Raw genomic sequence first — 12301 nt, 5'->3', positions numbered from 1 at the left:
TCCTCAGTTGCAGATTCATCCTTCCTGCAGATTCTTTCTCCAATTGTTCCTTGATTCACACATTACCAACCTACTGCATTTGCCCTTATCTATTTCCACTAAAACCTAAATATACCTGCTCTTAGGTGCCTTTAATTAGGCAAAAAGTGTAGCATTGGGAAAAACAAAAACAAAAAACCCAGAACCTCAATATTTATAATGACCTAATCAGGCATGTCACCTGCCCATTTACCCGAAAACCAAGATAATGGGGGGGGGGGGTGTTGCCAAAAGAAAAACCTAAATGGTTTCTTGATGACAATATACTGAACAAGTACATTATTTGAAATATCTTGGTATTTACTTTTTCCAAAACTAAACTTTTACTTTTGCCATGATCTCGACACATAGCTGATGCTAAAATGAGGCCCTTGTCCTAAGGCTGAGGATGGAAACTCACTGAAGACAATCTGAAGTATAGCACTGCAATTATATGAACTGTGATACATGTCAGAAACAATAGCAATGTTTTGTAATCGTAGAGGCACAGTTTAGCAAGCCTGTGCCCTCCACTCAATGAGCTCAGTAGATGCATGCCTGACAAAACAGCTAAAAAAATGACAAAGACTGCCAGTTTACTGATGTCTATTGATATCAGTCAATTCTCAGCCATCTCCATGGCATTCTTGCTATTTCTAATACTCTCCAGACTGACGAACAATGCAAGAATGGCTGGGAGCTAGGTACATTCCTAAACATTATTCTCACAATCTTCTACTGACTATTATTTCTCAGGTTTGATGGAAAAGAGATGACATGGTTTACCAAGTGGGTTAGATACTATCCTAGGATACTTAGGTTAACTGACATATGAGCTGTGGTGGCGCAGTGGTTAGAATGCAGTATTACAAGCTCATTCAGCTCAATGCCAGGAGTTCCATCCTCTCTGGCTCAAGGTTGACTCAGCCTTCCATCCTTCTGAGGTCAGTAAAATGAGGACCCAGATTGTTGGGGGCAACATGATGACTCTGTATATAAGTCTAAGTGCTATTGCTATATGTGATCTGAATATGGCTCTAGTCACCCAGACCTTCTGCAAATAAATACATTCCATTTAGCCACACCATTAATAATACTGAAGTTTTGCTAAGAAGGTAGCAAGGTCTTGGACAATATAAGCCTTCATGCTGAACCCTATCAGAAAGAAGACAAAAGTCCTACTGATACACTCCCCAAGACTGATGAAATATTGTGAGAAAACAAATATTAATTCTAGAATTAAAATAAAATACGAATATTTTGCCAATACCTCACCTAAGTTCTATAACTATCTAATATTTAATTTCTGTTAAGCGAGGCACATACAGTAGAGCTTGTAAAATTAAGTAAACTAGGTTTCATTACAGTACATAAAATATTATTTCATTAGAACACTGCCCCACTATAGTATATGTCAGCAATGGTGAACCTTTTTTGGCTCGTGTGCCATAAGGGGGAAAGCGCAGGGGGGTCGTGTGCGGGCATGCTGCACCCATAATGCAACACGCGACCTCTCCCCAGTGCATGCACGCATAAGAGGCGCTCCCCCCTATTTTTCTCATGCTTTTTTCACCCTCCCCAGGCTCCAGAGGCTTTATAGGAGCCTGGGGAGGGCAAAAACAGCCTCCCCCCCCCACCCCTGAGGCTGTCTGGAGGCTTCAGGGACCTTCAGGAGGCTTCCCTGAAGCATGCGGAGAGCTTAAACCGACCCTACGAGCAAACCAGAACTCTGTCCCCGAACTTCCGGTTTGCCCACAGGTTTTTTTTTTTTTTTTGCATTCCGGAGGCTTCAGGGAAGCTCCTGAAGCCTCTGGAGGGCCTGGGGGGGGGGGGGGCTCTTTTCGCCTCTAAAGCCTCTAAAGCCTGGGGACGGTGAAAAATGGCTTTTAAAAAGGCTGAACGCCTTGCGTGCCTTGACAAATGGCTCCGCATGACACCTGTGACACACGTGCAACAGGTTCACCATCCCGGGTATATGTGGAAAAGAAAATATCAGCCAAATTTGTGTGTTTCAATTCAAATATCCATTTTCTGACAAATGAATAAAAGATTTGTAGGAAAGTTGCAGCAGCTTTATCACCTACAGCAGTGGCCAAAATTGTGGAAACCTTTTGGGAAAAGTGTATTTCTGAGGTTGATGACTAATAACACCACTTTCTTTTGGAGTTGCAAGATAATCATATTCTACTGCTGGAATGGCCTGAGAATAGCCCAGACCATAACCCAATTGAAAATCTATGGACCAAACTAAAGAAACTTGTTAAATCAGAAGCGACCCAGCAATAAAACCCAGTTAATAGAAGCAATCATTCAATCTTGGTTTCACATTATAACAGCTGCAGAACTGAAAGACTTGATTCACCCCATGGGAAGACATTGTAAGGCCGTAATTCATGCTAAAGGTTACCCAACTAAGTATTAACTGACATGGTGACAATTTTTGTATATTTTGTTTCACTTTTCTTCTTTATAAATGCTATTATAATAGCAAATCCTTCATGAAAGTTATTGCATTACATTCTTGATTAAACTATTGATATATATCAAAACTTTATGGTACTACTCCCCCCAAAAAGTGGTGTTATTAGCTAGTTTTAGAAAATACACTTTTCCCAAAAGGTTTCCACAATTATGGCCACTACTGTACGTTCCCTTCCTTGCCTCTATATGGGTAACTGTTCCATAATTTACGAATTCTGTGCTATCAAGCCAATGATGCCTCTTAGCGACCAGATAGCTAAATTTCTCCAGGGTGTAGGAAGGTTAAAAAAAAAAACAGCAGCAGATTTTCCTTGCTGCCTTATATTCCGAAATAGCTGGATTTCGCTTTCGTTTCCAAACGCTAATTCTCACTTCACTTCCTAAACCACAGAAGCGTCGCCCCCACCGGGCCAGCCTCCATCTCAGCAACTTTAAGACGCGTGGACTTCAACTCCCAGAATTCCCCAGACAGCAGGAAAACGAGTCAAACCGTCTTTTTTTAAAAAAAAAAATCTTTATGAAATGCGACGCCTATTATAGGTCACTTCCGCTTTGTTTCCCTCTTCTTTCCGTCGCGATCCGTATGACGTAGCAGCGGTATTTAGTTCTGCGCGAGCTTTCGCGTCTGACGGCGTCACCATTCCGGGAGAGGTGATTGCGTTCAGTCTAGCTCCGGCTCCTTTGGGCTCTTTCTCTCGGCCTCGGCTGCCGAGAAGGGCGCTGCGGCCCGGGCGCTCACCGGGCCGCCACCATGATGAGGCGCAGCAGGGCGGAAGTCGACCGCTATGTTTCCTCCTTGCAGGCCTCGGCCCCTTCGCCGAAGGAGGTGAGCGAGGGCAGTTATGTGGGGGCGGCCTTCGTTCCTAAGGCGTTCAAAGGCGGCCGTTTTCGAGCTGTCCAATTAGCGAAGACGCTGCCGCATGTGAGCGGAAGAGCGGACGCTGCGCCTCTTGAAGGGGGCGGGAGGCAGATGGGGGCGGGAGCGTCCCATGTGCCATGTCTTTTCGGGGCTTAAATCGGGAGAGGAGCCGATTGCGACTTTATGGCTTGGGCTTTGAACTCCGTTGGCTCTTGGCGTATATATCTTGTGGAATAGAAAACAAAAACACGGGCTGCGCAGCGGTCCAGGAGCAGTTCAAGCCAAATTTCATGAATGAATTCTTTGAGTTTCAGCTTTTAACGAAGGACTAAAACGACCCTGGTGGGTGATATTTCTCCGAGTGAAGGGAAGAATGCCATTGTGTTGATTGGTCTGGACCAGTGTTTCTCAAACTTGGCGACTTTAAGTCCTGTGGACTTCAACTCCCAGAATTCCCCAGCCAGCTATGCTATGATGGCTGGGGGATTCTGGGAGTTGAAGTCCACAGGACTTAAAGTCGCCAAGTTTGAGAAACACTGGTCTGGACTTTAACGATGCCAGTGTGGTAGCCGTCCATTCAGGATGGCTTTGGACGGGATGTAGGGTTTCAGAGTTCTTAGTCTAGAGAAAGTCCTGCAAGGTGGCTATGTTTTTTGTGGGCACTGCCTTAGGTAAAGGTTCCTCCCGCATATATGTGCTAGTCGTTCCCGAATCTAGGGGGCGGTGCACATCTCCCTTTCAAAGCGAAGAGCCAACACTGCCCAAAGCCATCTCTGTGATCATGTGGATGGCATGACTAAATACCAAAGGCGCATGGAACGTTGTTAACTTCCCACCAAGGTGGTCCCTATTTTTCTACTTGCATTTTTACATGCTTTCGAACTGCTAGGTTGGCAGAAGCTGGGACAAGTAACACGCTAGGGCAGTGAGTCTCAACCTTCCTAATGCCGCAACCCTTTAATACAGTTTCTCCTGTTGTGTGACCCCCAACCATAAAATTATTCTATGTTTTCCATATTTTTGCGAAAATATGTGTTTTCCAATGGTTCGACCCCCAAAGGGGTCCCCGACCCACAGGTTGAGAACCACTGCGCTAGGGATTCGAACTGCTGATCTGTCAACCTTTCTGATCGACAAGCTCAGCATTTTAGCCACCACGTCCTCTGCACATCTTACTTGCAACATGAAACTTGAAACTTCTGGAAGAGGTCCTCTTGTGTTTTGACATTTTTTATTTGTATCTAGAAATTGTTTTGAGACAACATAGAAATATAAGACAACTTTGAATTATAAGGAAGTTTTGTAACCAACTTTCTGTGATGACACCCAACCTCTGGGGTCTCTCTTGGGGTTGATATAAACCAGGACAGGTCAGGTGGTGATATACGGCTAGAGAATTGGAATAGCCTTCTGCCATTACCAAATGATAATAGACTTCTCTCCATTTCAGACTCGCATTAGGCAGTCCCCCTCACCCAAAAAAGTTATTTTAAAAACTCTATTCCATCTACTTCTTAGTGTTTCATTGACCTTTTTAAAAATGGGTCATCGTGCTTCAAAGCATAAGTTTATATTTAAGCATAAAATATTGCTGTGTGTTAGACAATAACATGGTAGGTGGTTGCAACCAAATGCTTTCCTTGAAACTGTGTGACAGTCATTAGGAAAACATGGACTTACTTGAATAAACAGGAAGATGAGAGAAGGAAACTCAGAATTATCTTGCCTTGACTTTCTGGTATAAGAGGGAAGGAAGGAGAAAATGACAGACTTTTGAGTTTGTTATAACATATCAGTAAAATAAGAGCTCTAATATTGCTTGTGATGTCTGTTTCCTGACCTCTACCTTTGGCTTTCCAAGGAAAAATACTAAAGTAGAGAGTAGGTAGCAGTTTGAAACACCCTCATAAATTTGTCTTTGGATAATGGGTATTTGGTTCAGCAATCTATACAGCCATTTTGTGAGGTTTCTCATAACCATTTCTGAAAATTCTAAACATCTGTCAGCCCAAAATTGTTGGAGAATCTCTGAATTTAAAATTTTAAAATTAACAGAAAATAAAATTTGGAATAAATGAGACTTTTCTGATCTTAAATCAGAATATATCATTCCTAAAATGGTGTAAACGAGATTTGTAACTCAAGTATTCAAAATAACAATAGGGCTATCGAATCTGCAGATCGTCATCTTTTGCATGGATTTATGGGTATAACATCTAAAATCCAATCAATTTTTATGTCAGCAAAAGAGTACAAAAATTGTTACTCTTGGTTAATGCCTATCTAATCTGGAATATTTGTTTAGATTGTTTAGTGCTTGAATGATGTCTATTTACTTTGAGCGAGATAGGTGTACGAGTTTGATAAATCTTAGGCATTAAGTAAGTGTTCACTTAAGATGAATAGGTGATTTTACAGTTTGAGTTTTTATATGGACTTGTGGAATAGCCACAAACACTTTTCATATGATTTTTTTACATTTAAGATTTAAAATGTAGAAAGCCAGTCTGATCACATTTTATATGGATAATGGCTGCTCAATAAGATTAATAAAGTATAAACTTTATAGAGGAAAATATGATCAATATAAACACTTGATAAAGACAGCAATGAACAGAAATTAACATTTAATCTAAATGTGTTTGTAATTTCTTTCAAATATCTTTTAGGAGTGAACTTCAATTACTTATCGTAGAATGTGTATGTGTTCAATATTTACAATAGGAGTATGTGCATAGAATTCTGAATGTTCCATTTTTTACATCAAAAGCAATATTTTAATAGAAACTGCTTGTTTCTTCTTAGAAATCCATGAAAGGATTCTTTTTTGCTAAGCTATATTATGAAGCAAAGGAATATGAACTTGCTAAAAGGTAATTAATCTTTTTTCAAAATAGTTGCTTTAACACATAAGTAAACTTTAGATTCAAGAGGCTTCATATTTAACAGAAAAAATCTGAGTCTTGAGAGTATTGTATCTTGAAATTGTCTAATGCTTAATGCTATGACACTGATTGGTTCACTATTTCTAAAGGGTTTCTGGTTACCCAGGTCTCTAAGACTAGGTGGGGGTCATTCTGACTCCAGGGTTTCTTAGATTTGATGCTCATCTTTCACATGGTTTTTATGGGTGTAACGTCATTGGTATGCCAGTTGGTTGCCTCTTAAATGATTGTGTATAATTTATTTATTCATATTATTACATTTATTTCTTATTAAATTTATCTTCCATCATGCGGACCCTTTGGCTGCCACTTGAATTTCTGTTTTTATCTGTGAATGTGTTTGGTGCCTTAAAAAAACCACTTGGCTAATGCACATCCATCTTTAACAGACATCCCTTACTCCCATCAGTCTCTTAAATTAAAGCTTTGTTTGTATTTTTAAGATTTTAATTTTAATTTAAAGGGTTCCAACTTTTCAATTTATTTTATGGTGAATGATCTGCTGCAGTAGCTCTATCAAGGTGCTGTCATTTTACTATATGTAAAATTAATGATATACATTGCTTAATATCAAGTACTGTGATCTTGGATAACTGGGCTTATATAAAACTTAAGGCTGCTAGTTCTACTTTAAAGAAATATTAGAAAAATAATGGTATAATTTGTCCTGACTGATCTGATTTAGTCATCAATTGCCACAATATTAACATGCTATGTTTTTCGGAAGGTATATATCTATATATCTCAGTGTCCAAGAAAGAGATCCCAAAGCGCACAAATTCTTGGGTCAACTATATGAAGCTGAAAATAATATTGAAAAAGCAGTGGGCTGTTATAAAGTAAGAAATTATGAGTTGGTGTTTTTTCAACATTGCTGTTAGTAATTAAAGTATGTTTTAAATATTTTAATCTTATTTTCTACCCTTATAATAACATAATTACATATATTCCCATACTTTTAATGTCTCTTTAATATCTTGGTGTATATTTCAAAACCTAATTGAACACACATTTCATTATTTTAATTGTGGCTTTAGCGTTCAGTGGAATTGAATCCAACACAGAAAGATCTTGTATTGAAGATTGCGGAACTATTATGTAGCAATGATATTACTGATGGAAGAGCAAAATATTGGGTTGAGAGAGCAGCCAAACTTTTCCCTGGAAGTCCTTCAATTTTCCGGTTGAAGGTAATTTTTTTTGTATATGTGGTTGTAACATAACATCATTATACAATCTCCAAGCATTCTCAGTATTTTGGGGGGCAACAGATTGTATGTTGCTTTAGTCTAATTCCTGGTTTGATTATAACATATCCATTGATAGCTGCAAGATTGCAGCAGGCAACAAATGACTGTGTGTATAGTGAATGTGAAACACAAGTTTTGGTCAGGAATTCTAGATGTTGTTATAATCAAAATTAAATCTGGCAATAATCTAATAGTTTATCAAAATTGCTTGCATAGTCTGGAGATTTTTTTACTAATTTTGAAAAGCAAATCTAATGCTACCTAGCAATAATATTACATCTTCAAACAGCAATGGTTTCCTTGATAATTTTTATATTGTAATCAATATTAAAATCTACATATTTTATCTGTAATTTTCTAGAAAAAAACTCAAAAATGATACTATTTATTTTTCAAATGGTCATGCTTATTAAAAAATGTTAAACTCTTTACCTTTTTTATTTTTGATACAGGAAAGCTTCTTGGATTGTAGAAGTGAAAATGGATGGAACCAACTTTTTGACTTGATTCAAACAGAATTGTACACTAGACCAGATGATGTATATGTTAATATCAGATTAGTAAAATTATACCTATCAAATAACAGGCTTGGCGATGCTGTGGCACATTGCCAGGAAGCAGAGAAGAAAATATCTTTACGGTCAAATTTAGAATGGTGTTCCTGTGTTGTTCAAACATTTAAGGTTTGTTTACTTGTGTTCTGACAGATATTGAAAAAATATTCTATAGGAAATATTATAGCATGCATTCTTCCTTTTCCTTGAGCAAGCAAATAAAGATAGTCTTAGTTTTACATAGTTATGGCTGTTATTGTGGTAATAATATCTTATAGTTACTCCCATATGTTGAAGTTGTTTCAGCTCATAAATGGCCTGGTAGGCTAAAGATATTTTAAACTTAAAACTCAATTATTCTAAACAGTATGGCCAGTGGCAGGACAGTTATGGAGCTGAAATATAAAATATCTGGAAAACATCCATTGCCTGCCTCCCTTGAACATTATGCAAAAATTGAATTTATAGCCAGAAATATTGCATTTCTCCAGCCTGAAGCAAAAGCATAAAAAACAGCTCTAAAAGTGAATATCAATGGATTTATGAAGCATCTGTGGAATGGGTCTAGTAGCTATTTTTTCTTGCAGGCAATACTTGGGATCCAGGATATCTGCCCACCTATCTACGGTGGAATTTGTTTCCATGATCTACATTGTGGTTGATTTTAAGGCATTGAGGCAGATATTAGGAATCATCTGGAATGCACAAAGTATATTAGCATTCCTTGTTTCAGATGAGTTTGTCGGGAATAACATTCTTCCGAGACCTTAGTTTTGTTTTTTAGGCATTTAAATGGATTAATGAGGCACCGCTTGTGTTCCAAAAGTTAGCTTTTTGCTGTTCCTTTGAAAAATAATTTCTAGAACCTGCATATCTATTTATGTAAATATTATTGAATTGATTCACAGTGAACTACAATCTCTCCTTGCATAATGAAATGAAATGTAATGAAAATCTAATGTTTAAATAAGTATTACAATATTGCTTCTTATTTTGAATTATTTCCTATAGGAATACCTGGAATCTGTAGAGGACTCTGAATCAGATAAAATTAGTTGGAGAAAGATTCAAAGGGATCTTTTACTGGCATACTGTAATCTGGTAGTAATGAAACTTTCTGCTAGAGATGTAGAAGAAAGTAGATCATCACTTGAAAGGTACTTCAATTTGCATCATATGGAACACTTTAAATTCTGTCCCTTTTGATGCAGAAGCATTGTCTTTCTATGCTGCCTCTTCAATAATGACACTTTGCCCAGTCTGATATTTTATCAATCACTTTGTCATGTTTCTTTCTATGTGTGTGAGAGAGGGGGGGAGGGGAGAGGGAGGGATGCTTCTCTACATATTTGCAATTTTGAATCAACTTATTTTTTTGTAATGTGACCAAATCCTATTTTTACTTGTTACTTTTTTTTGGTAGCTTTGATCATACACTTCATTTGGTAAAATCACATGCAGATGGAAGTGATGAACTTTCTGTCATTTTCCTGGAGATGAGAGGACATTTCTATATGCATGCTGGAACTCTGCTGCTGAAAATGGCCCAGCAGAGTGAGATGCAATGGAGAGCTGTTTCTGAACTAGCAGCTTTGTGTTATCTTCTCGCTTTTCAGGTAAACTATTTTAAATGTTCCTCTGTTCAGATTTGTGTGGGGTATACTATGGAAATAGGGATAAGGCTTGGATCAGTTCTTATTTTTGCATACATTTTATTTTCCAAGTTGGTACATTGTTATGTATTGCATATGTATAAAATGGTATACATAAAGGCATCTTTCAACAACTTTATAGAGTTTTGGCATTCCCATTTCTCTGCCCATTATTTCTCTTCCACAGAAATAGAAAGGCAGCAGTTTGAAAAGTATTAATACCGTGTTTCCCCGAAAATACAACCTGTCCCGAAACTAAACCCATGCCACATTTTTCGCGTGGGCAAAAATATAAGCCCACCCCCGAAAATAAAACCCCCCTCCGGCCAGGCAGAGCACCGCTCACTGACCTAGCGTTATTCCGAAAGCGCCAAGTCGCAGGAGCCGGGGGGGGAGCGCTCACGTTGCTTGCTGCCTTCGGGATACCGCTAGGTTGGGGAGTGGCGTTCTGCCTGGCCGAAGGGGAGAGTTGCCGGGCGGCTGCTCCCTTGTGAATGGCTCCCGAAGAGCCGGGCACAGCCTCAGGGGCGAAGCAGCCATGAGGTAATCATGCCCACGAGCAGCCGCCCGGCAAATCCCCTCTCCAGCCGGGAAGAGCGCCATTCACTGACCTAGGGGGTAATCCCTAAGGTGCCAAGCCATGTGGCGCTCTGCCCGCTCCCCAGCTCCTGCGGCTTTGCACATTCGGGATACCCCCTAGGTCAGTGCATGGAGCTCTGCCCGGCTGGAGAAGGGGGTTGCGTGAGCGCCTGTTCCGCTCGCAGCTTCACCAAGCCCTTGCCAGGCTCTCCCAGGCCACCGCCGCTGGCTGCTGCTGCCTGCCGCCGCTCCGCTCCGCGCAACTTCAAAACTCGGGGCCGAGTCTTTCAGCATCGGCCGCTCTAGGAGTGCTCTCTATGGTGGGCCGGCTGCTGGAAGACTCCCTGTCCGGCAGCCAGCCCACCATAGAGAGCACTCCTAGAGCGGCCGATGCTGAAAGACTCGGCCCCGAGTTTTGAAGTTGCGCGGAGCGGGGCGGCGGCGGCGGGCAGCAGCAGCCAGCGGCGGTGGCCTGGGAGAGCCTGTCAAGGGCTTGGTGAAGCTGCGAGCGGAACAGGCTCTTGCGCAACCCCCTTCTCCAGCCGGGCAGAGCTCCATGCACTGACCTAGGGGGTATCCCGAATGTGCAAAGCCGCAGGAGCTGGGGAGCGGGCAGAGCGCCACATGGCTTGGCACCTTAGGGATTACCTCCTAGGTCAGTGAATGGCGCTCTTCCCGGCTGGAGAGGGGATTTGCCGGGTGGCTGCTCGTGGGCATGATTACCTCATGGCTGCTTTGCCCCTGAGGCTGTGCCCGGCACTTCGGGAGCCAGTTCACAAGGGAGCAGCCGCCCGGCAGCCCCAAAACAATAAGCCCTCCCTGATAATAAACCCAAGGGCATATTTCGTGGGGCAAAAGAAAATAAGCCCCTGGCGTATTTTCGGGGAAACACGGTAAGAGTAGGAATTAAAGAAATATGTTCTTATTCATATCCTCTCTAGAGATAAAATTAGACATGTGAAGAGATTTCCCCCCTCCCCCCTAGTCTACTTTCCCCAAGTTGAGGCATAAATTCTATTCTGGTGCTTAAGCGATTGACTAGGATGAAAAAATGGGAAATAGATTTTCAGAAATAGTTTTCTATACCAAATCCTCACCTGAGGTGACCTTCCCAGCACAAGACCTATTGACTACATCAGTGGTGGGCAACCTTTTTTTTCAACTGAGTCAAATCTCGCCAAAACCACGTTTGAAATTTATTTTGAGAGCCACATTTTTAAAACCGAAAATACTTAGGATGGTACACTGTTTTTAGTTTCAATAAACTCTGGCATTTGAAGCACGCAAGTATTAAAGCTGTCAAGTTACAAGATCCTTGCATCCCTAACCCTTTGGGAAAACCCCCCAAGGGGTCTTCAAACCTGACAGCTTTAAGACTTGTGGACTTCAACTCCCAGAATTCCTCCTCCAGTCATGTTGGCTCAGGAACTCTGGCATTGAAGCATGCAAGTCTTAAAGCTGTCAAGTTGCAAGACCCTTGCACCCCTAACCCTTTAGAAAAAAAACCCCAGGGTCTTCAAACCTGACAGCTTGAAGACTTGTGGACTTCAACTCCCAGAATTCTGAGAATTGAAGTCCACCAAGGGCATCAATCATATTAGCCCAGGGATCTGCAAAATTGGCTCTTAAGAATGGTGGACTTCAACTCCCAGAATTCTGAGAGCTGAAGTCCACCAAGGGCATCAATCATATTAGCCCAGGCAGGGATCTGCAAAATTGGCTCTTAAGACTGGTGGACTTCAACTCCCAGAATTCTGAGAATTGAAGTCCACCAGTCTTAAAACAGCCAACTTTGCAGACCTCTGTGTTAGCCCAAAGCCTGGAGCTGGGCGGGCCTTGCTCCCCCATTGGTGGAGCCCCAGGAAGCGAGGAGGGAGAAAAAGAGACGGAGGCCAAGGAGCTTCTCCCCCCCCCCCCGCAAAAATCTTATCAGGGAGCCGGCAGGCAGTAGCAAATTAGCTGA

General features: G+C 41.2%; 1 protein-coding gene across 1 annotated transcript in view; it reads left to right on the top strand.

Annotated features, from left to right (window-relative positions):
- The first annotated feature begins 3053 nt into the window (after nucleotides 1-3053).
- The window catches only part of RGPD4 (RANBP2 like and GRIP domain containing 4), a 41972-nt gene continuing 32724 nt past the window's right edge, over nucleotides 3054-12301 (top strand). The window contains exons 1-7 of the mRNA XM_081946005.1: nucleotides 3054-3325; nucleotides 6164-6231; nucleotides 7031-7142; nucleotides 7341-7493; nucleotides 8006-8236; nucleotides 9119-9264; nucleotides 9531-9723. Of these exons, the coding sequence (XP_081802131.1) occupies nucleotides 3251-3325; nucleotides 6164-6231; nucleotides 7031-7142; nucleotides 7341-7493; nucleotides 8006-8236; nucleotides 9119-9264; nucleotides 9531-9723 (978 nt within the window). The 5' untranslated portion in view covers nucleotides 3054-3250. The remainder of the gene's footprint in view (nucleotides 3326-6163; nucleotides 6232-7030; nucleotides 7143-7340; nucleotides 7494-8005; nucleotides 8237-9118; nucleotides 9265-9530; nucleotides 9724-12301) is intronic.

Source organism: Natrix helvetica, assembly GCF_964273705.1.
Source record: "Natrix helvetica genome assembly, chromosome: 3".
Taxonomy (NCBI): domain Eukaryota; kingdom Metazoa; phylum Chordata; class Lepidosauria; order Squamata; family Natricidae; genus Natrix; species Natrix helvetica.
The sequence above is the reverse complement of the archived record's forward strand: the minus strand, read 5'-3'. Positions and strand labels throughout refer to the sequence as shown.